The sequence below is a fragment of the Syngnathus leptorhynchus genome, chromosome 6, assembly GCF_054491065.1.
Source record: "Syngnathus leptorhynchus isolate UIUO chromosome 6, UIUO_Slep, whole genome shotgun sequence".
NCBI lineage: Eukaryota > Metazoa > Chordata > Actinopteri > Syngnathiformes > Syngnathidae > Syngnathus > Syngnathus leptorhynchus.
In genome coordinates, this window is record NC_141200.1 from 13,344,761 (window position 1) to 13,368,804 (window position 24,044).

A 24,044-nucleotide genomic window follows, 5' to 3' on the forward strand; every position below is an offset into this window, starting at 1 on the left:
TAAATCTGGATCGGTTTGGAAAGGTATTCTGTGGTGTCGAACATCCTCAGTATCCCGAGCTAAATATCAACAGATTCAACACCATCTTGTGTTTGTTTGATGAAACATACTCCAGTATAACTTTACACACAGTCAGCGCATCAGGCATTTTAAAAACGGAATATTTGGCAGAGGTTTTGCAACCTTAAACTGCTCTCTAGTCTTATGTTGGAGACAAATAATCGCTCAGATAACCATCTAAAAATTGTGACAGATCAAAGACTAAAAATAACCAATTACCATATTTGATTGACATTACAGTGAAATCAGCGGATACTCTTTCAATCAAATTACAATTGTACTTTGCAGCACATTCAAAAGTCTTCAAATGAAGTAAGCCCTGACTGATATCAATCATCAACTGATAATTCATGATGACACACCAGATTCAGGGTTAATTTGTCAAAGCTGAGGCAAAAGGGAAGCCATAACCTCTCAGATCAATTGTTGAAGATCAATATGTCAGCAAGTTACAGTGGGCGCGGTTCGGCATCTGCATTTTCACCGGTTTGCAAAAAGTGGGGATATTCAATTTTTTTTTTTTTTTTATTAATCATCATATTATCAATGTATTCTTTAGAACAGCTAGTATTTATTGATAACTACAATCTTGAATAAGAGAAAAAACTAGGCATACAATACAATGGAATATAATCTGTGTTGGGAAAGTTTATTTTCAACATTAGGTAGTTCAAAGTTCAGTTCACAAATTTTAAAATGAACTTCTTCAGTTCATAATCGAAATTTTATGAACTAAGTTCATCATTTCAAAAATGAAAATGTTCATAGTTCTTTTCCTCACCTTAATCAAAAACAAAGTTGCTGTGAGCTGTCACCATATGGCATATTAGCATTTTCTCATTGTTTTCATCTATACCATTCACGCTAGTATCCGGGTGCTGCTATCACCCTACAATCTCAAATACAAGAGAAAATTGCTTCAATTGTCTATCTTTAATTCATTGCAACAAAAACATAACTGTGGTCCAGAATATGCAAACACAATCTGCTGTAGGTGCCAGACTATGATAGGAAACAAAGGATGTACAAATGAAGTGTAAAACATTTAAAGTAACATTAGATTTGCTTTAACTTTTCAACTTTAGAGAATGTGATATTTCTTAACTTTGCTTGCCCAAAGAACCAAAAAAGTTTTAGAATTTGGGACATAAAAGTGGAAAGGTAAATGTGCAAAAGCCAAATAAATTCCCAACAACAACAAAAAAAAAAAATTAAATTAAGAGTAATTTATGGTTCAACGCCATTGAGAGCACTATAACGTCTTGAATGCTCTCATAGGATGAGATCTTCTCATTGGACAGGAAAGGTTTCGAGGGGCTGCTCGTCGCGCGACCGAGTTTACGTCGACTGGAGCGCCATCGTGCTTTATTCATTGATTCAAACACACGTCGCACTTTGATGATGTACGCGCCGTGCGACTGTTTGTGGCCAGGATTGCCCTAATCGTTTTCCCCTGCCTAATCAGGCCTTGTTTACAGTGTGTGGGCTTTCATTTTGAGGTCTAAGAAGAGAAAACCTTACGTCCTCAAAAGCTACGTTCAGTTCATCTAAAATATTAATGAGTCCATGAACTTGTGTTCATTGAATGCATTCAAGTACAACGCTGAATACATCTTTATTTATATACATAGCTCTTTCACAACAGATGTCGCCATGACAAAGAACTTTACAGAAACTGAAACATAAAATAACAATCTAACAGAATGAGGGCAATCACTGAACAGGACAGGCATTTTTAGATCACTCCAAAGATGTTAAAAATTGGATAGCGCCCACACTATCTGGGCCACTCAAGGACATTCACACGGTGCTTTGATATCTTGGCTGAATGCTGTAGGCCGCAGTCCTGCCGAAAGATGAACTGGAGTGCTCTGGAGCAGATTTCATCAAGGATGTCTATGTACATTGGTGCATTTATCTTTCCTGGCTTGTCTTTCAGTTCCTGATGCTCAAAAACACCCCACACATCATGATGCTGCCACCACTATGCTTGAGTGTATGAATGATTTTGGGCAGGTGATGAGGAGTGCCTGGTTTCCTCCTAATGTTCTTTTAATAAAAACTGGCTTCGGTCTGGCTACTCTATCATAAAGTGGAATTGGTGAATTGCAGCAGAGGTCCTTCCAGGAGGTTCTCGGCTTTTGACAGAGGATCATTGGAGAACTGAGTGAACAAGTTTTTCATCACTTCCCAAATGTTTCCCCTGATTAGTCATTTTAGACGGGCAGTAGCTCTAGAAAGCAGAGCTGCCACCATATTGAAATTCACTTCCAGAACATTTTGTTCGTCTGAATTTTCATACTTTTATCAAGAACGTTATTGCAGGACCCAATTACTCATTAGCGCACTATACTTTGTGGTGTGCATATATGCATTTATAAGTAGCAGTCGTAGTGCATTACCCGCTATGACTGTACCAACCCACGACGTTTCACTTTTTGCGGCTGCCCTTACTTGTTGCCGCTGATATAAATCTATTAAAACTAGAAGGAAGAATCAAAACTAGACGGATGGGCATGAACTGCTTTTTTTTTTTTTTTCCTTGTTTAACTCATTAGACAACTTTTGGATGAATGACCTAATTTCGAATCCAAATTTCTGTTACTTTACAGTGAGTGGATAATCTAAATCGACCATTGCTGTGAATCTCAGCGTGAATGGTTATTCGTTTCTATGTGCCTTGCGATTGACTCTTGACCAGTCAGGTGTGTAAACCGGTCACTAGTACTGGGTGGGCTTCACCTCGTCTGCAACACAACTGAGAATAAACTGGATAGGCATGCAATACAATTCATGATCGCCATTGCGTATTTAAAATGCATTTGCAATTGCAAACATCTTCTTCTGGGTGGTGTGTTTTTATGGATTTTAAATTAAAACACGAGAATCAAATGCAAAATAACAGACTATACAATAATGTGTTTTGTCCAAATTCTGATCAATTGGTGAAATGTTTATATTAACTGGCTAAGTGAGTTGCTACGTGAAAGTCCTAAAACTATTGAGCTTGTTTATTTATTTAACTTTTTACATGCGTGTTTGAGAAATCAAATTTAACTTTAAAGTCAAGATTGTGTTATGATATACAGTACCTCAGCCTCATTGAGCACATGGTGTTCTGAATGCTATGTGTACAAGGACTGTACTGAGACCAGCTTTGACTGTTGCATGCAAGTCCTTAAATCACACTCCTAATCCTCATAGCATTAACACCACACACTGTAGATGACCAATGCAGGATTAAGCCCATAAACGTGTCAGTAGTTGTTGTGATACAATAGCCTGCGCTTCCATAGTGCATTATAAATTGCAAGAACCAACCCAGGAGTAAGAATGTTAGTTGTAAGCAACGGTCAAATAATAATGATGAACCAAGCCGCGTCCTATTATCCTATTTTGTTCAATCCAGTCCATTTTTCAAAATAAAAGCTTGTTCTCAGACTCCGATAAATAAAGCGGTAATTCATCCATCCATTTTCTCTACCGCTTGTCCTAACGGGGGTCGCGGGCATGCTTTTTATTTTCGATGGCTTTAAATAAACACATCAATGTTTTGAATTTTATAATTACACCATGTTCCATGTACAATTAATATTTCTAAAAATGCATTTTGCAACCCGCTGTCTCAAGTAATAACCAATCACGGTTCATGTGACATTTGCAAGCTGAGACGTAATTGGTCGTTACATGAGCCCTGAGCACATGTGATGTCATTTTCAGTCGAGTAAGTGGAAAAATCTTTAGCTATATATATATATATATATATATATATATATATATATATATATATATATATATATATATATATCCAACCTCGTTTGGCTATTGTTACATTCCGAATGAATTAGGATGCACTCCTTACTTTATTTACTTTAGTAAATTATAGATTTTGTGTGTGTGTGTGTGTGTGTGTGTGTGTGTGTGTGTGTGTGTGTGTGTGTGTGTGTGTGTGTGTGTGTGTGTGTGTGTGTGTGTGTGTGTGCGCGTGTGCGTGTGCGCATCTGTGTTTTGAGTTGTGTTCGAAGAAAAAAAAAGTTGTATTTATTTATATAATTTATGTTTTAAATAAAAAATACTTTTAGCGTGTTTATTGTCCTTATTCAATAATCACCTAAATGTATTTCAATTTTATCTTAAAGGGAAGCAATTATAGTTTTCAAAATGTGAAATAAAAAAAACTTTAAATAAAACAAGTTTTAATAAATTCGTGGTTATCTATTAAATAAGTCAACAGCTCTTCTCGTTAATGTCAACATGTAAGCCTGACCTACTCACTTTAAGGGCTGCCTGACCACTACAAAAATAATAGATTAATCAAATTAAAAACACAGGACTTTTGACATTGAAGAGGTAGCCTAACTCTGAGACGCTACTATTTATGTAGTCCAGGGATGTTAAACTCATTTTTGTCACGGGCCACATCATAGTCGTAGTTCCCTTCCGACGGTCATTATGAATGTCAACGGCTACACAACAAACCGATGAATAACTAGTTTTGAATTCTGAGACTAGTAAAACTGCTCAAGTATTTTAAAATGATGAATGGTAATAAATATTACTCACAGTATCTGTATTTTGTAAAAGTGAAGACAATTTGTAATTTTAATTTTGACACATGAAGCCGATGCACAATTTGTCATCGTGGGCCACATAATTACGTGGCAGGTCGTATCTGGCCCCTAGGCCTTGTGTTTGACACCTATGATGTAGTCCCAACCAAAAAAAAATCTAAAACAATTTCTTAAACAAGATATGAGGAAGTTTTTATTCTTTCATGATCTATCCTGTTTTGATTTATTTACTATGCCCAACAGAGGCATTTTAAAAAGTATCGTTGAAATTTAAGGATTTATTTTCTCAGCGTCCGGTTCTCATGAAAAGATTATCTGACACACTGGAGCTCAACTTGGCCTTTCTCATCTGACAGCAGCTCATGTTGTCAGCCAGCAACACTTAGCTCCCTGGTGTATTTTTGTCGCCTGATGTCTCTCCCCCAAAACTGATATGTGCACCGTCGCCCCCATATAAGTCAATCACTCATTCCAGGAACTAACAGCGTGAGCCATAGTGGCTTGTTTTTGTGGCCCCACACATTGAATGACAGAAAGATAAATGAGAAAAGACTCAGAGGAAATGTGAGATGAACATCTTTGGTGTCAACTGCAACAGCGCGATAATAAAAACATAATTTTTAATTCCTAACACTACTCTCATATTATCCGGATGTTGTCATTGCTTTGTAATACAACACAGGCAGAGAAAACCATATACAGTACAAAAAGGTATGGAACACCAACTGATACTGTGGACAGAATATGTGCATAAACACCTCCCCAATACTATACACGTACACATGCACACAACTTTTGAAAAGTAGAAACCATTTTCTTATTACAGCTTAACCAATAGGATATTTGGAAAAGTACAATTTACATGCATGACATTCATAGTTCATACAGAATCATTAATTACAGTGGAATGCCATTTTACAACAGTGCTGACATGACACGTATCAATCTTAGAGACTGTGAACAATGAACTAGCGCAGTAAAATCAGGAAACTGTACATCACCTGATAGCACAAGGGACACAAACTCAGTTACAGCCGTACTCTGTTTTTCATCCAATTGTTTGATATTAACGGCCTAGTTTTTTCCACACAAATGTTTTCTGTAATTGGATAGATGATTGATAGACTTTAATACGTTCCAACTGTGGCACACATTTGAGTTTTTTTTTGCTGCCTTAATGGAGAAGTCAAAAAATGATTTTCAGTAATACGTTCTATGTAGCCCAACTTGTTGAAAACCAGCATTCTGATTCATATTACAGCATTATTAAAACAGCATTCTGATTAATATTAATATACAAAAATGTGTTTTAAAATGTCATGAACATTCCTGTTTTTTGAGGGGAGATCACTTCTAATGCTGACAATCAGTGTAGAGTTAGGGGGGTTAGGTTTGGCAAAAGAAAGTCTGAAGAGAAAAGCAAACAAAAGCATTAAAGCTATTTTACTTGTAATTTTATTGTTTTAGACTTAAAGCTTGTGTCCTTTTCCATTTTATGTTTTTTATGTTTGGGCAGAGTCACTGATGGTATAGTGCTATACTTGCCTGACTTTGACGCAGGCAGTGTGGCTTTATACAATTCTACTTTTTTTTTTATATAGTGCATTTTACAACAGCTGCAGCTGTAACAAAGCACTTTACATTTGGTTTCCAGTCAGTGTTAGTGTGAATGTGAGTCTGATGATTCGCTATATGCCTTGTGATAGAATGGTAACCAGTTTGGGGTAGCAGTTCACCTTTTGCCCAAAGTCATCTTAGATAGGCGCCGGTTCCCCACTACACTGAACAGAATAGAATAGATGATGGATGGATGGACAAACGGCCGATTAAATTTAATAAATTTTATTTTATCTACCTTTGAAATAGGCCTATGATTCCAATCTGAATATACCAAATCCCTCAGTGTTTTTTTTACACTGATATGGTGCATATGAATTCTGCCATTTGACAGCAAAAAAAAAAAAATCATGTCACTAATGGTGGCGTTTCAACATAAAAAGAGATTTTAAGTGCAGTGAATGACTATCTCACTTGTATGAGACAAGGATTTATAACAAGTTAACTTTTGACATGGGGAAATATGAGCAGCAACAAGCCTGAAGGGATTGAACATCTCAAATGGCTGCAGTACTTGTGAAAATAATTTGATTTGGCAGATATGTAATGGGATACTTGGGGCCAAAAGGAATTTCATCTCATATTTTCTTGACGTTTTTTTTATTTCCATTTCTTATCTGTTTTAAATCGAAGCTAATAAAAAGTAGAAGTAGAACTATAATAGTCATTGCAACGTCATTTTCAGAAATTTATGACATTACGGCTTTCCTGAATCAAGTCCATGAACATTACACCTTAGCTTGTGGCCTGCTTTAATTCACCTGCTGTACCTCTTCAAGCAAGAAATAGCCTAAATAAAGCTGCAGCGGGTTAAATAATAATAATAATAATAATCATGTTAAACAGGTTGGTTAGAAAAAGTGAAATTGACTAGGGGAATTGCAATCAGGTGCGAAATTCAAAGTAACATTCGTGATGGGCATTAAGTAGTGCTCACACTTGCAGAGGGGCTTTCTGACAGCTACTTACCGGGGAGCTCATTTCAGTAAATCGGCGACCTGTCGCAGGCTTCTGTCTTTATCCAACGTTGTTTCCCAAATAGTTTCCTCCAAGTATTGGCACAAGTTGGCTTGAATGCCGACACGCGACTACTACCGTCGTTGAACCTGATCACTGTTCACATGACGACCGCCCGAGTGTGACAACTACTTCATAAAGTTATTTTGTTCCCTAGTAAATCACACGCTTCCGTCTTGCCTTTCAACATAAGAGGTAGACACCCTAACAACATACTGCTTTATCGGCATTTATAATTTTTTATTAATTATTAATTATATTAATTATTTTTGTTCAAACCAATTAATAAAGTAATAAAACCCCCATCCATTATTCCTTGCTTAACTGAAAAATAGATGTTTTTATCCATCCATCCATTTTCTGGACCGCTTTGTCCCCACGGGGGTCGCGAGCGTGCTGGAGCCTATCCCAGCGGTCATCGGGCAGTAGGCGGGGGACACCCTGAACCGGTTGCCAGCCAATCGCAGGGCACACAGAAACGAACAACCATCTGCACTCGCACTCACACCTAGGGGCAATTTGGAGTGCTCAATCGGCCTACCAAGCATGTTTTTGGGATATGGGAGGAAACCGGAGTGCCCGGAGAAAACCCACGCGGGCTTGGGGAGAACATGCAAACTCCACACAGGGAGGGTCGGAGGTGGAATCGAACCGGCACCCTTCAAACTGTGAGGCGGACGTGCTAACCAGTTCTCCACCAAGCTTATTTATTTATTTATTTATTTATTTATTTATTTATTTATTTATTTATTTATTATCCCCCAGAAAAAAAAATGGGTACAATTGACCCAACTTTCTACGTTGGTCCAATTTTTATCCTTGTACCTTTTAAGGGTGTACCACGATGGATGGATGGATGGATGGATGGATGGATGGATGGATGGATGGATGGATGGATGGATGGATGGATGGATGGATACTTCAGTGCATTGGGGGTAATGGAGTGCTCAGTAATACAGTATAAAGTGCAGTTAAAGAAAAATAAAATTTCATCCATGGAACGTCCATTACAGCGTACGATTTATACCAACGCCTATGCCTAACATGTATGGTCCTCTTCTGCCCTCAGGTGGTAGTGACAGCTTCGCAATATTTCCCCGTTTACATTTATATATGGGAATGTAGAATAAATAACACAAAGCACTGACACCATACAATACAGGAAATTGTATATTAATGTTAATTGTATCAAAGTAGACATAGATCTATTTTCTAGAATTCAGCAGCACGATTTTTTCCCCCCTGTAACTCAGATTGTGACGCCGATTGTCTAGTGACACGCGCAGGAGTTGTTCGATAAACTATGACGACATCAACGAGGCTTTAAGTCAAAGAATGACCCTATGCCAATACGAGGTCTTCTGAAGAAATCGTGTCACACCACCAACGTATGTTCAGCTACGGCGTAAAATGTTTACTTTCAACCATCTTGACATTGCTCAAGTCTTCAAGCAGAGGTGCTTGGGACTTGAAAAGGCACTACAAGCGAGGAGGTTCCAAAAACAACAATGTATTTACAGAGCAATGTTACAACCCAACAAGGTATGATATATTTTAAGATGTTTTATGTTAATGTGGATTATATATGATTATTATTTTCATACATGCATATATTGGCCATGGGGGTTTATTGCCCTATCTTCATCTACATGTAACAGTTTAGCTGTCGGAGAAAAATAAAGCCTGCAAACTTCTGTTTTTATGCAGCAATGGAAAATAGATTTGAACACTATCTCCATACAAGGGCTAAAACTAAAATGTTAACTTTTACATGAAGTATTAAAGTATCACAATTTACGTGACACTGTCAGAAGGGATTTTGTCATATTTTCCCAGGGTGACCATATTTGGATACGAGATACGAAATGATACTCAGATACCACTTATTATAAATCTAATACATTTAAAGTAGGGTAGTATATTGGGAAAAGCATGCAAAAAACGACATGGGTGTCGATATACAGCGATATTTAACGTACCTAAAGAAATGACATTTTATTGTCTAGTGAGGAAAAACAGTTTTTCGTGCGGAAAAAAAAATAGAAGAGTCCATGTATTATCTGATTAATAAGTTTAGTGTTAGTAATGACCCTGGATACTTTCACCTACTGGATAGAGATTTAAGGTTGTATAATTATGACAAGTCAATGTTTGTATACAATAAGTATACAATTCCATATAAGATTATTGTACATGTTTTGCGATTTACATTGCATGTGTCATTTTCACCATGACAATATTTTTTCTATATATTATGCAGCCATAATTTAAAGTATGCTTCCTCAGTACATGTAGTTATAAAACAACAACAAAACCTAATAGCTCTCTTTTGAAGTCTTAAATAGATAAATATTAACCCTTGTAGAGAATCCATCTTTGAAAAAATATTTCTCACTATATTTCTTTTCAATTTAACAATGTAGATAATAAAACACACGTCTCACCAGGATATTAAATTAAATTAACCCGGTGACTAACAATTAAGAAACCCAGTCAACTTTGAAGATGAACTCTCTTCTCATACAGCTTTTTGGTGTTTTACTGGGTCCACATGAGCTTTGGGATCTTCGACCGGCATTTTTCTTATTTAACATTGAAAAATGTTCGTGTGAACTTTGCACAGTTAACTTTTTTTTCCATGTTGTCACTGTCTCACCTCCGAACCGTACACAGGGGCCTGCTATTGTATTTGGCTTGTTCAACTTGTAAAATGTAAAGCACATCTTGGTCCAGTGACTTCAACCACAGACAAAGGAACGGGATGTTGAATAGCTTGCTTATTCAACTATGGATTCATTCCATTCCATGTCGGCACCAAACACTCATTCTCACTGACACTTTAATTGTGTTCTCTTCCGGATTCTCCACCCTGCCAGTGTCTACGTCACGCACTCATTGCTCATTTGTTGCGCCAAATTACAATCAAACTGGTCAACTTGTCAGATGTCAAGCCTTTTCAACAAGGAGAAAATAATTTTACAAAAATGAACTACAGACTGCACTGTACATTTTCATAAATGGAGCCCTTAAAAGAGCCAAATGTTACAGCAGTGCTTCCATGCATGATAATATAATCTGGGTTGTCAATATGAATCCAGATTAATTTGTTTACAGCATCCTAAATATGAACCTTTTCTGATAAACATCTAGATCCGTCCAACATCAATAAGCAAGGTCCACCAAAAGTCAAACAAATGTGCTGGAAAGAAGATGTCACCACCATCAAATCCTCCTCCTCAAATTACTGAAATTGGATTAATATGTCAAAAGATTAGCTACCCACAAAAACATATGCATCAACAAGGACACCCCAAACCTGTTCACGTAAGTTTTAATGGCGTCTTACAAATGTATCTCTGTTCGTAAATTTGTTTTCAGTTTCTCTTTCTATTCAGGCATACAGAACAACCATCAAGAACAAAATCTTCACTTTCAATTTGCCGAGTATGACATACGAAAGTAAGGGCTTCAGGGAATCGGCCTTTTTATTGCTTCCTGCATTGTTTATATTTTGATGACAAATACGTGAAACATAATCTCTTAATATGTGCACAGGTATTCTTAGAGATAACAGACGATTCTTGACACCGTACGAGCAGATTGAAATTAAAGAATACAGAAAAGTCTGGTACGTAGGAAAAAAGGATAGTAAAATTCGGACACAAACCACATCTGAGGAAGTCAAGTCATATGATGATGAACAGGGATTTTACAAATCAGTAAGTGCAGAACTACTAATGGTTTTATTTTTTTTCACAAAAAGTACATTTTTAAAGAAGCGTAAATTTCTCGTTGGAATTTGATCGTTTTATTATAAGGTTGGTACGTGACAGTTTTGTAACATGATAAACTTCAAATTTGTAATGTGATGTGCAAAAAAAATCACAAATGCAATTAGTACTTAAAAGATAAAAGAAAATACAGTTGAGTAGCCTGCAGATGAAAAAAAACTAAAACAGCCCTATTTTAGTGGATTTGCACCTGTTTAACCTAATCGTATTGCCAGCAAAAGTCTAGTCTTGCATCTTTACGGCTCTATGCCCATTTGGGCGTTTCGGCGCACGAACTAGCCTCGCCTGCAGGTCGTCCGATTATTTGTGCTCACTGCTAAAACGGGCAATTTTATTCCAGAGCAATGGATTTATTCAACGGTGTTTGTGAGTTAGGTGAAATGTGCTACCTCTGACAGGACGTTTCTGCCTCAACCTTCAATGCATCTGCAAATTTGGTCAGAAAAAAATATACTCAGGGGATAGGAGGTTTATTTTGTAGCGCAAGTGGTCCATCGCGATTTTGGCAGAAAGATTTGCGCATGTGTGATGGACATCACTAGTTTTTGTTCGCGAGTGACAATGTGACATTCTCTCTGAATTTGTGTAAATATATTCATTGAATGAATTACATCCATCTGAGTGTTGGACAATAAACTGGATGAAGTGATGGGCAGCTAAAGCTCGCTTTCTTAATCTCGCATGTCTGTCTTTCTCCATTTCTACCGTCTAACCCAGGGATGTCAAACTAATTTTTTTCGCGGGCCGGATTGTAGTCATAGCTTCTTTCGGAGGGCCATTATGACTGTCAATCCAAACAAATGTATGAGCACCTCATATACAGTAGAAGGTACAAAACAAACTGACAAATAACTCGTTTTCAAATCAGACGAATAAAAACTGGTCAAATATTTTAAAAAAAGATACTAAGAGTGAAGCCAATTTGCAATTCTAGTAATGACACCCGAATTTGATAAAGAACTTGTTTTCGCGGGCCACATAAAATGATGTGGCGGGCCATATCTGGCCCCCGGCCTTGAGTTTGACACCTGTGGTCTAACCCAACCGTCCAAAGTTGAAGGCCACCTCACATCGAATCGTGGGTCTTGTCGATCTTGCTTCACAACAAATTTTTCCTTGCTTCTGTCGCATAGTGCTGGCTCATGTAGGGTTCAGTTGAACTTTTAATAAGACAGGCGTGTAGTCTTTGACTTGTTCCATGTGAACAGTGCCTTAAGACAACTTCTGTTATGATTTGGCGCTATGTAAATAAATAGAATGAAATTCTACCGCTACATACTGTATTTTTTCTTTTGCATTGCCAAAACGTCTACATTTGAGTGACACCCCTCCTCATCCTCTAAGCACAAGTACTCTTAATGAATGCGTTTTCTGCATATTTCTACTGTGTATTGTGAAACTCTGCATGACATATTACTAAAATATTCACATTCATTGATCAATAATTTTTTTTCCATCAACAGAGGATTGGCGACCACCTGGCTTACCGCTTTGAAATATTGAGGGTGATAGGATCAGGATTTGCTGGAAAGGTCCTCAAGTGTAAGGACCACAAGACAACAATGCTGGTGGCAGTCAAGGTCTTTCGAAACACAACCGAGTAAGATGTCACCTAATCAATGTGTGTAACAGAAATCATGCCAAGTTTCCCAGTTCACAAATTTCAACCCCAACAATCTCTGCGTGATGTCCGATCAGTCAATTCTCCCTCTAAACTCCCAATACTGTATTACAGTGAAATAAACAGTTAAAGTCGACACAGCTCCTTTTGGCCAAGGGGGTGACTGCTCGCTCAGACTCGCTGTCAGCCAAATCATCCTGTGACCACTCATCCTCAGACATAGCCTCGTCAATATTTTGAAGCAAATGTAATGCCTCTACTTTATTTGTATGTCGTTTATTTTTATAGACCACAATGACCCTTTTCTCAATCCATACCACCACTCACGGCTGGTTGCTGTGGAAATCTGGTGGGCGATGTCCGAGCGATGCAAAAGATATACATTGAAATGAATAGAGTGGATTGACTGGCGGTTGAAGGAACAATGACGTAAATATTTTTTTATACTTTTTAATCCACCTCTTAACGCCCCATGAGCCTTTACGTGAATTCGGTGCGCATCGAAACTTTGCGAGTTGATCTTCTCTGACAGCTACAGACTTAATGTGCGAATGCTGGTTGTTGCATTTTATAAGAAAAAAAACGTTTCAAACCCGCTTTCTGCTAATGTAACGGAGTAGAAGGATGAGGAAAAAAAAAAAGGTCAGCGACAAGGTACGGAACTCATAACAAACTCTTTTGCTTCAGACGTGAGGCAGTCTGAAAAGCTCACTAATGAAGTTGGTTGTGTTTTGTCAAGAGTTTGGACAGAGTCTTTATTTAGCTTAAAACAGACATGGAAGCCAACCAAACCTACTACAGTACTCACCAAGGATGAAACTATACCTACTTTCTGAGGGGTATGCAGACACATTACAGATAACATCCGTCCTTATATATAAGATGATTGTCCCTCTGTCTTTGTCATGGAAAAGGGTTCTGTCCATCGTCAGTCCAAAAATAAAGCCATAGTACAAGAGGTGAGAAAGCCAATTTGATTATATATATGGCTGACAGAGACCTTTACAAAGCTTCACATTCACTTATTTATTTTGGCAAACTATGAAACGGAAAGACTTTTTAAGTTCAAAATAGCTCACTTTAATTAAGATCCCATTGTAGCCATGCGTAGAACCAAATCCAAAGTTTCGTAGCACATAATAATAAACATTTAAACCTCATTAGCTGGCAAGGTTGCTATTTACATTCACTTAATTTACGAGAACTCACTGCCGGGTTAACATTCATTATTTGTTATTTTTTGTGTCGTGAAAATTTAATTTGTTGTTGACAAAGTAAGACACTGCTGAGACACAAAAAGATCACCAGATGGTAATATATTACAAGACTTGGTTGACAGTGTAACTGAAAAGTCAATTGTGTTTCTGGAAATGTTATCTCATAAACAGCATGATAGAAAAATCACTTGAGTCTCCTTTTTCCACCTGCATGAAGAGAGAAACTTCTTTTTTTGTTTTCAACATTCACATTCGCTCTCAACGTACGGATTACACATGCAAGATAAAGCAGAAACGGAAACTCCTAGCTTTGAGTACAAAGGTAGAAACAACAGCCTTAAATCTCAAAAATATATTTCTACATTTTTTAATACAATGAAATTACAGCCTCTGTATGATACATATTCAGACAGGAAATGTCAAAAGGCCAGAAACCTTGTTAAAAATAATACGTCAAAGTTTAAGAACCCTGGTAGTTAAAAAAAAAAAAAGTAATAATTCTGGACATGCTTTTGCTTGTAGGGGTCATGGGTTTGCAGAGGCGGAACTCAAAGTTTTGAAGACCCTGCAAAAGTTAGACAAGAGCAACAAAGCCAATATAGTTCACATGAAGGAGTACTTTTACTTCCGCAGCCATCTGTGCATCACATTTGACCTATTTGAGTAAGTTGACAACACTTTTTGTTTCTTTCTGTAGTAGGACTAGAACTTCTGATTCATGCAGTAAGAGTAAGTATTCAATTATATTTATTTTCAGAAAGGACCTCTTTAAAGCCTTAATGCAGAGCAAGATGCGACGACTCCATGATGGGGACATAAGAAAATATGCCATCGATGTGCTTAAGTGTCTTCAAGTACTCAAAGGCATGAAGATTGTTCATGGTGATCTAAAACCGGTAAGGTACCCTTTAAATTTGTAAGACAACCATATGTAAAAGTCTCGAAAGATGGTAATATATTTTCGTGAATTGTAAAAAATGTCATTTTAGAAAAATACACACGTTAAGTGCAAATACATCAAAGCCAGAATAACAGTGAGTGATTCTACATTTTAGGTGGTAGTTAATTTGTTAATTAAAAAAGTCAGTTGTAATTCACTCTTTATTATAGTGGCTATGAAGGATATTGGTAAACCTCTATACTCTTTTCTCTTTGCAGGAAAACATTCTATTAGACAAGGAAAACAATGCTGCAGTGAGCGATTTTGGTGGCTGCATTTTTTTGAAAGACAATGGCAAGTGCATCTTTTTCAACTAAATGTCACAGGTGAACATTTAGAGTCCCTGAAAAGTAAAGCACACAGTAGGAAACAGTGGAGGTAGAGTTGAAAATTGTGAGAGTTACAAAATGATCAAGACGTCAAATCAACCAATCACGGCTCCTATGACATTTGCAAGCTATGTCGTAATTAGTTATCTGAGACCTCAGTACATGTGATGTAATTTTCAGCTGACAGCAAGTAACAATTGAGTTTTAAAGAGGAAGTCAATCCCAAATATTTTTTAGAATAATATGTTGTATGTGGGCGGCTCGGTGGTGCACTGGGTAGCACGTCCGCCTCACAGTTAGGAGGGTGCGGGTTCGATTCCACCTCCGGCCCTCCCTGTGTGGAGTTTGCATGTTCTACCCGGGCCTGCGTGGGTTTTCTCCGGGCACTCCGGTGGCTGTATTAAAATGACCATAAAATAGCTCGTTGAACCTATTTATCAAGATGCCCTGAGTGCAGCCATATTGCCCAAAGCCGAGCCGGAGGAGGGCTGGGATGCAGGAGTGATGACAGCCGTCTTGGCTTGGCTACCTCTTCAATACATCGCACCTTTTCGTGTTCTGATTCTGACAAATCCGAGCACAGTGTTGCATTCTCTTGGGCATTCTCACAATTTTACAGCGTCAATACGGTGTAAAATAAATATATCTGATGTGGGGAAGCAGGCAGGCCTGACGCGCTCACGCTCAACTTGCCTTTTTTTCTCATCTACAGTAATTTAGGAGTGTCACCGTATCATTAGAAACAAAATAAGACAGATTTACAGCCATAGGCAAACGATCTGGCATATCATTCAATAGCAAGTGGTGGGTGCAAGGGACGGACGGCCCAGTCAACGGCCCAGTCTGGCATATTCAATAGCAAGTGGTGGGTGCAAGGGGACTGACTGCGCAGTCAACGACTTGACGTCATATCCATTCCCAACATGGCGCTGAATAAACAAGGAGGATTATTTTGCCAAATACAGGATTATACACAAAAATGGAAACACCAGATATTTACCAAACGTTACAGTATTGTTATACTACATAATACATCGAGACCTCAATGTGGTAGCTCCCGAGGTACACTTTAATAATGAGCCTTCCAATATTTTTGCTCACTAATAAAGTGGGTTATGTCAAAACAAATGTACGCTGTCCTGAGTTTAACACATCTAGGTATAAATGCCATAAAAGCTGCAGGCTAATTCTGGACTTTTGGCTCATGTTCTGTCTATGCGACTGTGTGCGTGTGTGTGTGTGTGTGTGTGTGTGTGTGTGTGTGTGTGTGTGTGTGTGTACGTGTAGGTGTGTGTGTTATTAACACAATAGTGCACACGGGAAAAATAACACTACCAGGACAGAAAATCCCATTATACTTGACAAGTAAATTAAATTAAACACCACAAACAATGCAGAAGCTTATGTATCTTTTCTATATGATCTACCACAGACAGACCGACGATTTATACTCTGCCGTACATGTCTCCAGAGCTGCTTCTCGGCAAAATTTCTACCCCAGCGACTGACATGTGGAGCCTAGGCTGTATGTTGGCTGAACTCGACAGAGGCTACGCTCTCTTCGGTGGCCATACCAAAGCAGATATGTTCTACTCTATCACAAGAGTAAGACTGACCATTGCACGCCTCACTAGTTGTTAATAACTAAGCAAGGTATTGAATATAATTTCAGGTGCTTGGCCTCCCACCAATGGAAATGCAGATAGAAGCAAATGAAAAAAAATTCCGCATTGGTAAGTAAAAAAAACTTTTCTTCATGATAATGGCAATTGTCTCCCTCAAGTTTCTTTGCCATTTTGTTTTCTTTTTTCCAAAGGGTGGGAGCTTTTTATGTGAAAATAATGGAGGATCGTATTGAGAAAAAGTATTTAAAGTTTTATATTTAATTAAAATAATTTAATTAAAATACCGTGAAAAGTAAAAACATTTTTGAATACTTGAAAGGTCTCTAAATTTTCCTTCTGGGCTTTTCATTCTTGTTCTCAATCATGCATTCTTCAAATAGGACACTTTGGGCCAAATTCACAAAAGGATTTCTTTGTTAAATGGAGCAAATGGCATCCAATTCCCAAAGAATATGCATGGTGAAATGCTTCACTAACTGCGCTCCCAATTAGATTGTTTTTTTTGCACATATTTACAGTAAATGAGGTAATGGGCATATAGAAGTTAAAAAAACAAGACGTCCTGAAGACCGAAGCAAATGTTTCTTTTTCTGTCCGTGTAATTGTCCCCACCGGGGCAAAGAACCATCTAAAGGCCTCTTTATACTCACGCATATGCACAGACGACGGCTGAATTGGATCATGTGACTGACGCATTGTGTTACGCAGTACCATTGGGATGTGGTAAAGATGCGATGGTGAAGCCATGCCCTCTACTGGTCATATGACTATCTCAGCAATGGTCTAAGACAACTCATAAATAGAACATAACGGTAGCAATTTGCTGATTATATTTATACTTTGCAATATATGAATACATTTTCAAATGACTGAATGTCGTTTTTTAAAACATTTCTACAGATAGTGTAGATAAAGTGCCTTCAAAGTCTTGTGCAAATACTCGTAGTAGTAGTATCGGAATATATGTATCGAGTGGAATCCTCATACCCCCAAAATCATCACTTTTAAGAAAGCTCAAAAATGCCAGGTTTGTAAATATCACCAAGCAGTGCACGCTGGGATGGGTTCCAGCACACCTGTGACCTTCGTGAGGATAAGCGGTTAAAAAAAATCTATATCTGTAAGCCATTTTTTACTCCTGTATGTCGAGACTGACCAAAAGTAGATATTTTTGAAAAATGAATGAGATCAGCAAGCCATTTTCTACACTTTAGCTTGGTCAATAATTTGTGAAAATAACACCTACATACGTGTCTTGACTGACCAAAAATAAAAAAAAATATTAACTGTGACTTAAAGGTTCTTCATTCTTCTTGAAGGGTCTTTTTTTTATTACTTAGTAGCGCATTTGTTCACAACATTTAGTGCCAAATTAGCCCCAACATTACCATTACTTTATTTATTTTTTTAACACAGGTAGTCCGGACATTGAATCCACCAAACAGCAAAAAAAATCACTGACCATGAGGATAAGGTCAAGCAATCCAAAGTTTCTGGATTTCATTTCAACCTGCTTGGAGTAAGAGAACATACAATGACCGTCGGTACTGGTAGTATCATCAAACAATATATGAATGTACATTGAGTGCATGTATATTGTTTGTTAGATATGATACAAAGAAGCGTCTAACTCCAGAACAAGCTTTGCGTCATCCATGGATCCTAAACGCAGATGTGTCCAAACCAATGAAGACGGCCATTAAAATGAGTGAGTCAACGCTAATACTGTATGCTTCAATTCTATATGAAAACATTAACGTATTCATATTAATTACAGTTTCAGAACACTTTAGTACAGACTGAAATATCGCATTGACTATAGGGGTTCCATGGCATTGTATTGTTTGGTGTTATTTTGAGTTGCAAGAAAAAGTAATTGAAGTCTTTGGAATTATCTAGATTTCATAAATTCCATGATTTGGTTACAAGATATGATCTGATCATCATCCATGCCACAAACACAGACATATAATTATATATATTCAGGTTTTAGTGTTTGTACATTGTCATAGTGCAGGTTGGAAAAGATAGCAAACCATTGGGTTAATGCTTGAGCCTCCTTTTTCAGCAATAACCTTGAAGTTTAAGATCAGACTGCTCAATCGTCAGTGATTTGGGGATTATTCCTCACAAACCGTTTCAGTGAGGCAATATTCCTGAGAGTTCTGGTTTGAATCACTCTCTTGATTTACTTCTATCCTTTTGGTCTGTCCTGTTGCATTGCCCATCTTTTATTCAACTTATGAGTTCTTGAGTTCTTGATGAGTTCTCCATCAAAATGTCTTCATGAACCTAGGAATGTTTCATATATAATGGTTTCAGCCCCCAAGGCAGGGAAGCTGTCCTACACCACGATGTCTCCTTTATCATCCATCCATCCATCCATCCCATCCATCCATCCATCCATCCATCCATCCACCCCATCATCCCATCCATCCCATCCAATCCATCCATCCATCCCATCCAATCCATCCAATCCATCCATCCATCCATCCATCCATCCATCCATCCATCCATCCATCCATCATCCATCCATCCATCCATCATCCATCCAATCCATCCATCCATCCATCCAATCCATCCATCCATCCATCCATCCATCCATCCATCCTCCACTTATCTGACCTTGTGTTGCCAGAGCAGCATCTCAGCCATTAAATCCAGGCTTCACTCTCTCCAGCCACTTTATCCTGCTCTTCCAGGGGGATCCTGATGTGTTCCCAGAAAAGCCAATAGAAATGGTCTCTAGTCTCTCCAGTGTGTCTCCGGTCTTCCCCATTGATGTCCTCAGTGACATGTACCCTCAACACCTCAGCATGGCAGGCATACACGTGGCATCCTAACATGATGCCCGAACCCAGACTAGGTGCTTCTCTTTCTATAAGGGAGAGATCGGATACCCTGCAGAGAAAACCGCTTTCAGATGCTTGTATCGTCTCGCTATTGGTTACGCCGCATATTTCGTGACCATAGGTGAGGGCAGGAACATAGATCGACTGTTGCATTGAGGGCTTCATCTTTTGGTTCAGGAAACGACTTACAGCTGGCAATCCAAAACAAACTCTAACATTTGTTCTTTTGGACCGAACATCCGCTATAATGCACCACACATCCTGAAGTACAGAGACCGAAAACCTAAAGCTGATGTTTTCATTTGGGCAGAGCAGCTTTATCCGACAGCTCCGATCTCATCACAGTAATTTCACATTGGGTTGACTGAACATGATGAGATGTTTGTCACGTGATTCAAAGCTTTACAAAGCCACACATTCACTTAGATTATCTGTTCCTGTTTTCTGCCTAACCACAGTTAGCTACTGGGGAGATGGTTCTCCAAGGCCTTCGTTTCCAACGTCGTCAACAGGGGAAGCCTAGCGACCCAACACACATAGCACATACCACACAGGGAGATGGTGGTCCCACTGCAGTCCTATCTTATTTGGCACTCTTTTCTGCACATACTTGACGAGGGTTCCTCAAGATTGCTTCTTCTTGCATGCTAGGGCAAACAGCAATAATTTCTTTGCTATGCGTCATGGAGTGTAAGAGGCTAACAGTAGAGGATCCATAATTCATAATAATGAACATAAAGACCATTAGCTGGCAAATTTCTTATTCTCATCCACTTTACGAGCACCCACTTTTGGATTTATATTCACGATCAGTCTGAACGTAGTCTTTTTGCTGATTACACGAGACAAAGGAGTGTTTGTTTCAGATCAAAAAGAAAGCCCTATCTTTGGCAGTCTTATGTGTCGGTGTGCCGTAGCGATCCATTGGACAGACTGAAAGTCTAGTTGGTACTCAACAGGATGGGAACGATTACATGACCAAACCAAACACCACTCCCGTTTGTCCACCGTTTGTCATTTCTTTTACTATCTCATCCCTCGTCCATCCACAATATGGGTGTCCATCCAGGATGGGCGGAGGGTTTGGATAGAATGCCCCCCTTTCTTTGATACTCACTTGTCAGAATGTGTCAGAAGATGAAATACGATTCACCACATACTACAAAGCTCAATGCACCTCTATCAAATTCATCAAATCTCATTGGCACCACCAGCGCCATGACTTAGACTAGCTTCTAGCTGGTCTAAATATTAGTCTACTTTTAGCCACCAAATTGTCAGGTGTGCAAGGGCTGTGTAACAAAAAAACACCCTCGGTTCGCGAAACACTCAGCATGGAGAAGAGCATTCATTCATCATCCGAAGCACTTTTCCTCACAAGGGTCACAGGCGTGCTGGGAGCCTACCCCAGCAGTCTTTGGGCAGTCGGCAGGCTACATCCTGAACTGGTCACCAGCCTATCGCAGGGCACACATAGACAAATAACCATTCGCATTCACTCCTGCAGACAATTTGGTGTGATCAATCGGCCTACCGTGCATATTTGTGGAATGTGGGAAGAAACTGGAGTATCTGAAAAAAAACATGAATACAGGAATATTACCCTATGGCTGAAACCACCCTGAGTTAACACCATCCCTTTCATAATGGCACGATATGTACTGAATAGGTATACGGAAACAAGCTACTGTATAACATTTGAAAAGACTAATATTTCTCTTTTTTGTCCACCTCTACACAGGTGTCAAAGCAGCCAAAACCAGCTTGCTAAAGAGAGACAAAATTGCACCACCATTGTTGCAGCCATTGGTACCACATAAACATTGACTCCTGAACCCTTGGACACTGGGGTGCATGTATATATGAAAATACATGCATATATAAAATAGAGTTTAGAGAGGAAGAGACAACAAGAGGCCTAAGCATCCATAACTAGTGTGCAAAGGCATGACTCAAAACTCCTAAGGCTCTACAGACCTGCATAAGGTTTCCTTGAACTGAGGAAGAGAATGCCTACAACTCAGTGCCCGAAAAATGGATACTAGAGAGCATGGCATCATGCAGGCACACAGGCAGCTAATCTTCATCAACAATTCAACAACAGGAAGCCAGCCATTGCACCTTTCACTTTCAAGTGGAGCACGTACTGAGTGCACACTTAATTTTGCAGTATTGTACCATGCCTTTCTACCTCCTAAGTATTCACCAAATGATGGTGTGTACTGACATCTAGAGTAATTTGGGTTAACTTGCTCAAGAATATTTTAAGAAATGAGACTGGTCCCAAGCCATGGCACCCTGAAGTCCCCTGGACGCAGATGTAGTAATGTGTCGCTTGGGCAAGGAGTGAAAAGCCAGTGACAAGAACAAGTTAAGCCTTGACATGAATGTGCTAACACTCAATGGTATTGTCACTGGAATTAATGTAAGCTGCTGGTATCAGGGATGTCGCTCCACTAAAGGTTTTCCCCAACAGTTAAGCATCAGGAAGAATTGAGAGTGTCTCGACACCAGACAAAATGAGGAGCAGCCATGAATAATTGGGGCACATCTACAGTTTTAACTGCATTGCGAGTGTTCCTGTTGGAATTTTCTTTGAAGGTGATTGATTGGTCATCTCTATTATGAATGTTTTACTTTTTGGTGTGTTGTTTTTTTGTAGAAACAATGAGGTTTCCTAAGAAGGACAGGGCCCTAACGTTTTTGTCAAGTTTAATGTAAATTTAGAAAGCAAATAGACAAATAAAATGTTGGTTATTTTTTCACATCTGTCATTATTCCAATGTCTCTTCCCCACATGCACATTCTTCTAGTTGCTACCTTCCACGAGAAGATAAAGACATGTTAAAATATGAAAGAGTAAATATTTTTATCTAATGCCAATTTACAGTTTTCAAAGGTCTGTCGGGTACTAGCGAGCCCCAATTCACAGTAGAGCTCAAGGCAATATAACATTAGGAAGAGGTCTCGTGACAGGGACAGGCAGAGAGGAAAATATTGGGTGACTGATTTTGTAATAAAAATTATATAATAATAATAATAATTTTATAATAAAGCCATAGTCCAAGAGGTGAGAAAGCCAATTTGATTAAAATGTTTAAAAAAGCATACATTACAGTCTCCCTGACGCAACAATGGTCACGATCGTTATCCAGCTTCTCCAGAACTTGCTGATTACAGACCTTGTCATTTTATCTGATAGCATAAAACATTCCTGAAACCGGCCCACAAAGAAAATGATTGAAGACAGCGGCTGAACAAGATATGTAATAAATGAAGTGGCTTCTGACACTGAGAAAAGTCAGTGTGCCTTGTAAATGTGAAGATGAATTGTGTTTGTACACGTGGATGTGGTCATCTCGTGAAATCAGGAATGACCTTGCTCTCCTCGTAATGACGGTACCAAAACCTACACAGCTAATATGTATTCAGACCTTGTTGAGACTGCATCAAGAAACCTCTCTCACTCTCTCCCTCTGTACCATCTCATTTTTCCCTGCATCATCTTTTTGGGATCTCTGCCATCCTTTAGGACCGCAAGAATAAACCCCAATCACCTACCTACATTGTAAAGGATAAGGCAAGTAAACTTAATTTATCGTTTTCTTCCATCATTTTCATGAGTTAACATTTAAACATGATTGCCAGACAGTATCATCATCATCATCATCATCATCGGTTTAAAGTCCGGAGTATCCCATTATGAAAAGTGTTTTCAGGAAACTAAACATCGCTGATGAAAAAGATAAACAGCAAACCTTGATCTAAAAGCTTTTGTCAAAAGAGGTTGACATGAAATATATGAATAACCTGTTCTAATATTAATTCTGTTAGAATGAAAAATGTTTTCAGTTTGAAGTACCCTTGTTTTAAGACGTTTTATGCAGATCAAGGCTGGGTTTACCACTCAACGATAGGTTAATCTTGGTTATCCAGATCTTAAAGATCTTTGGTTGCCTGGTTGGGGTTAGGTTTTCTCGCTGGACTTAAGTCTTGCTTAAGATAACAATGGAAAGTCATATGGTACACTTCATGATGATCTAAGAGTGAATGTGTAACTAATGACACAACCCTGATATAGTCTATTGGTGAGATGAAGAAAAGATTGAATTGATGTTTGTGATGGCAAATTTTATATCTAAACCCTAGAAAATAAGACATGACAGACATCCTGGTGCCGATGATCCTGATTGTTTGGTGTCTTATAAGCCCATGCGGGCTGGGCGTACGTCAATATCTACATTTCCTAGAAAATTGCCATTGTTTACATTTTAAGTTATGAGCTGCTTAAAGATGTGCATGTTGAATATATGACTGTATAATAAATTGTATCTATATATCTAATAAATTCTATCTCTCTTTATACTGTGACTGGGACAGCAAAAAGCATGTTTGTTTCTTTTT

At 38.5% G+C, this 24,044-nt stretch overlaps 2 protein-coding genes across 8 annotated transcripts in view; one reads left to right on the forward strand and one right to left on the reverse strand.

The window, feature by feature from the left end:
• The window catches only part of LOC147056067 (F-actin-monooxygenase mical2b-like), a 39,799-nt gene extending 32,343 nt beyond the window's left edge, over positions 1–7,456 (reverse strand). For all 7 annotated transcript variants that reach the window (XM_085914011.1, XM_085914013.1, XM_085914012.1 and 4 more), the window contains exon 1: positions 7,218–7,456. The gene's annotated coding sequence lies outside the window, so the exon portion shown is untranslated. The remainder of the gene's footprint in view (positions 1–7,217) is intronic.
• A 1,187-nt stretch (positions 7,457–8,643) lies between these two features.
• Positions 8,644–22,405, forward strand: LOC147056068 (dual specificity tyrosine-phosphorylation-regulated kinase 4-like). Its single transcript, XM_085915375.1, has 13 exons — positions 8,644–8,807; positions 10,416–10,589; positions 10,661–10,724; positions 10,821–10,984; positions 12,520–12,656; positions 14,417–14,557; positions 14,652–14,790; positions 15,053–15,160; positions 16,596–16,768; positions 16,836–16,896; positions 18,205–18,307; positions 18,396–18,496; positions 21,382–22,405. The coding sequence occupies exons 1-8, from the start codon at positions 8,676–8,678 to the stop codon at positions 15,149–15,151; spliced, it is 1,050 nt and encodes a 349-aa protein (XP_085771501.1). The 5' UTR covers positions 8,644–8,675; the 3' UTR covers positions 15,152–15,160; positions 16,596–16,768; positions 16,836–16,896; positions 18,205–18,307; positions 18,396–18,496; positions 21,382–22,405.
• The last annotated feature ends 1,639 nt before the right edge of the window (positions 22,406–24,044 follow it).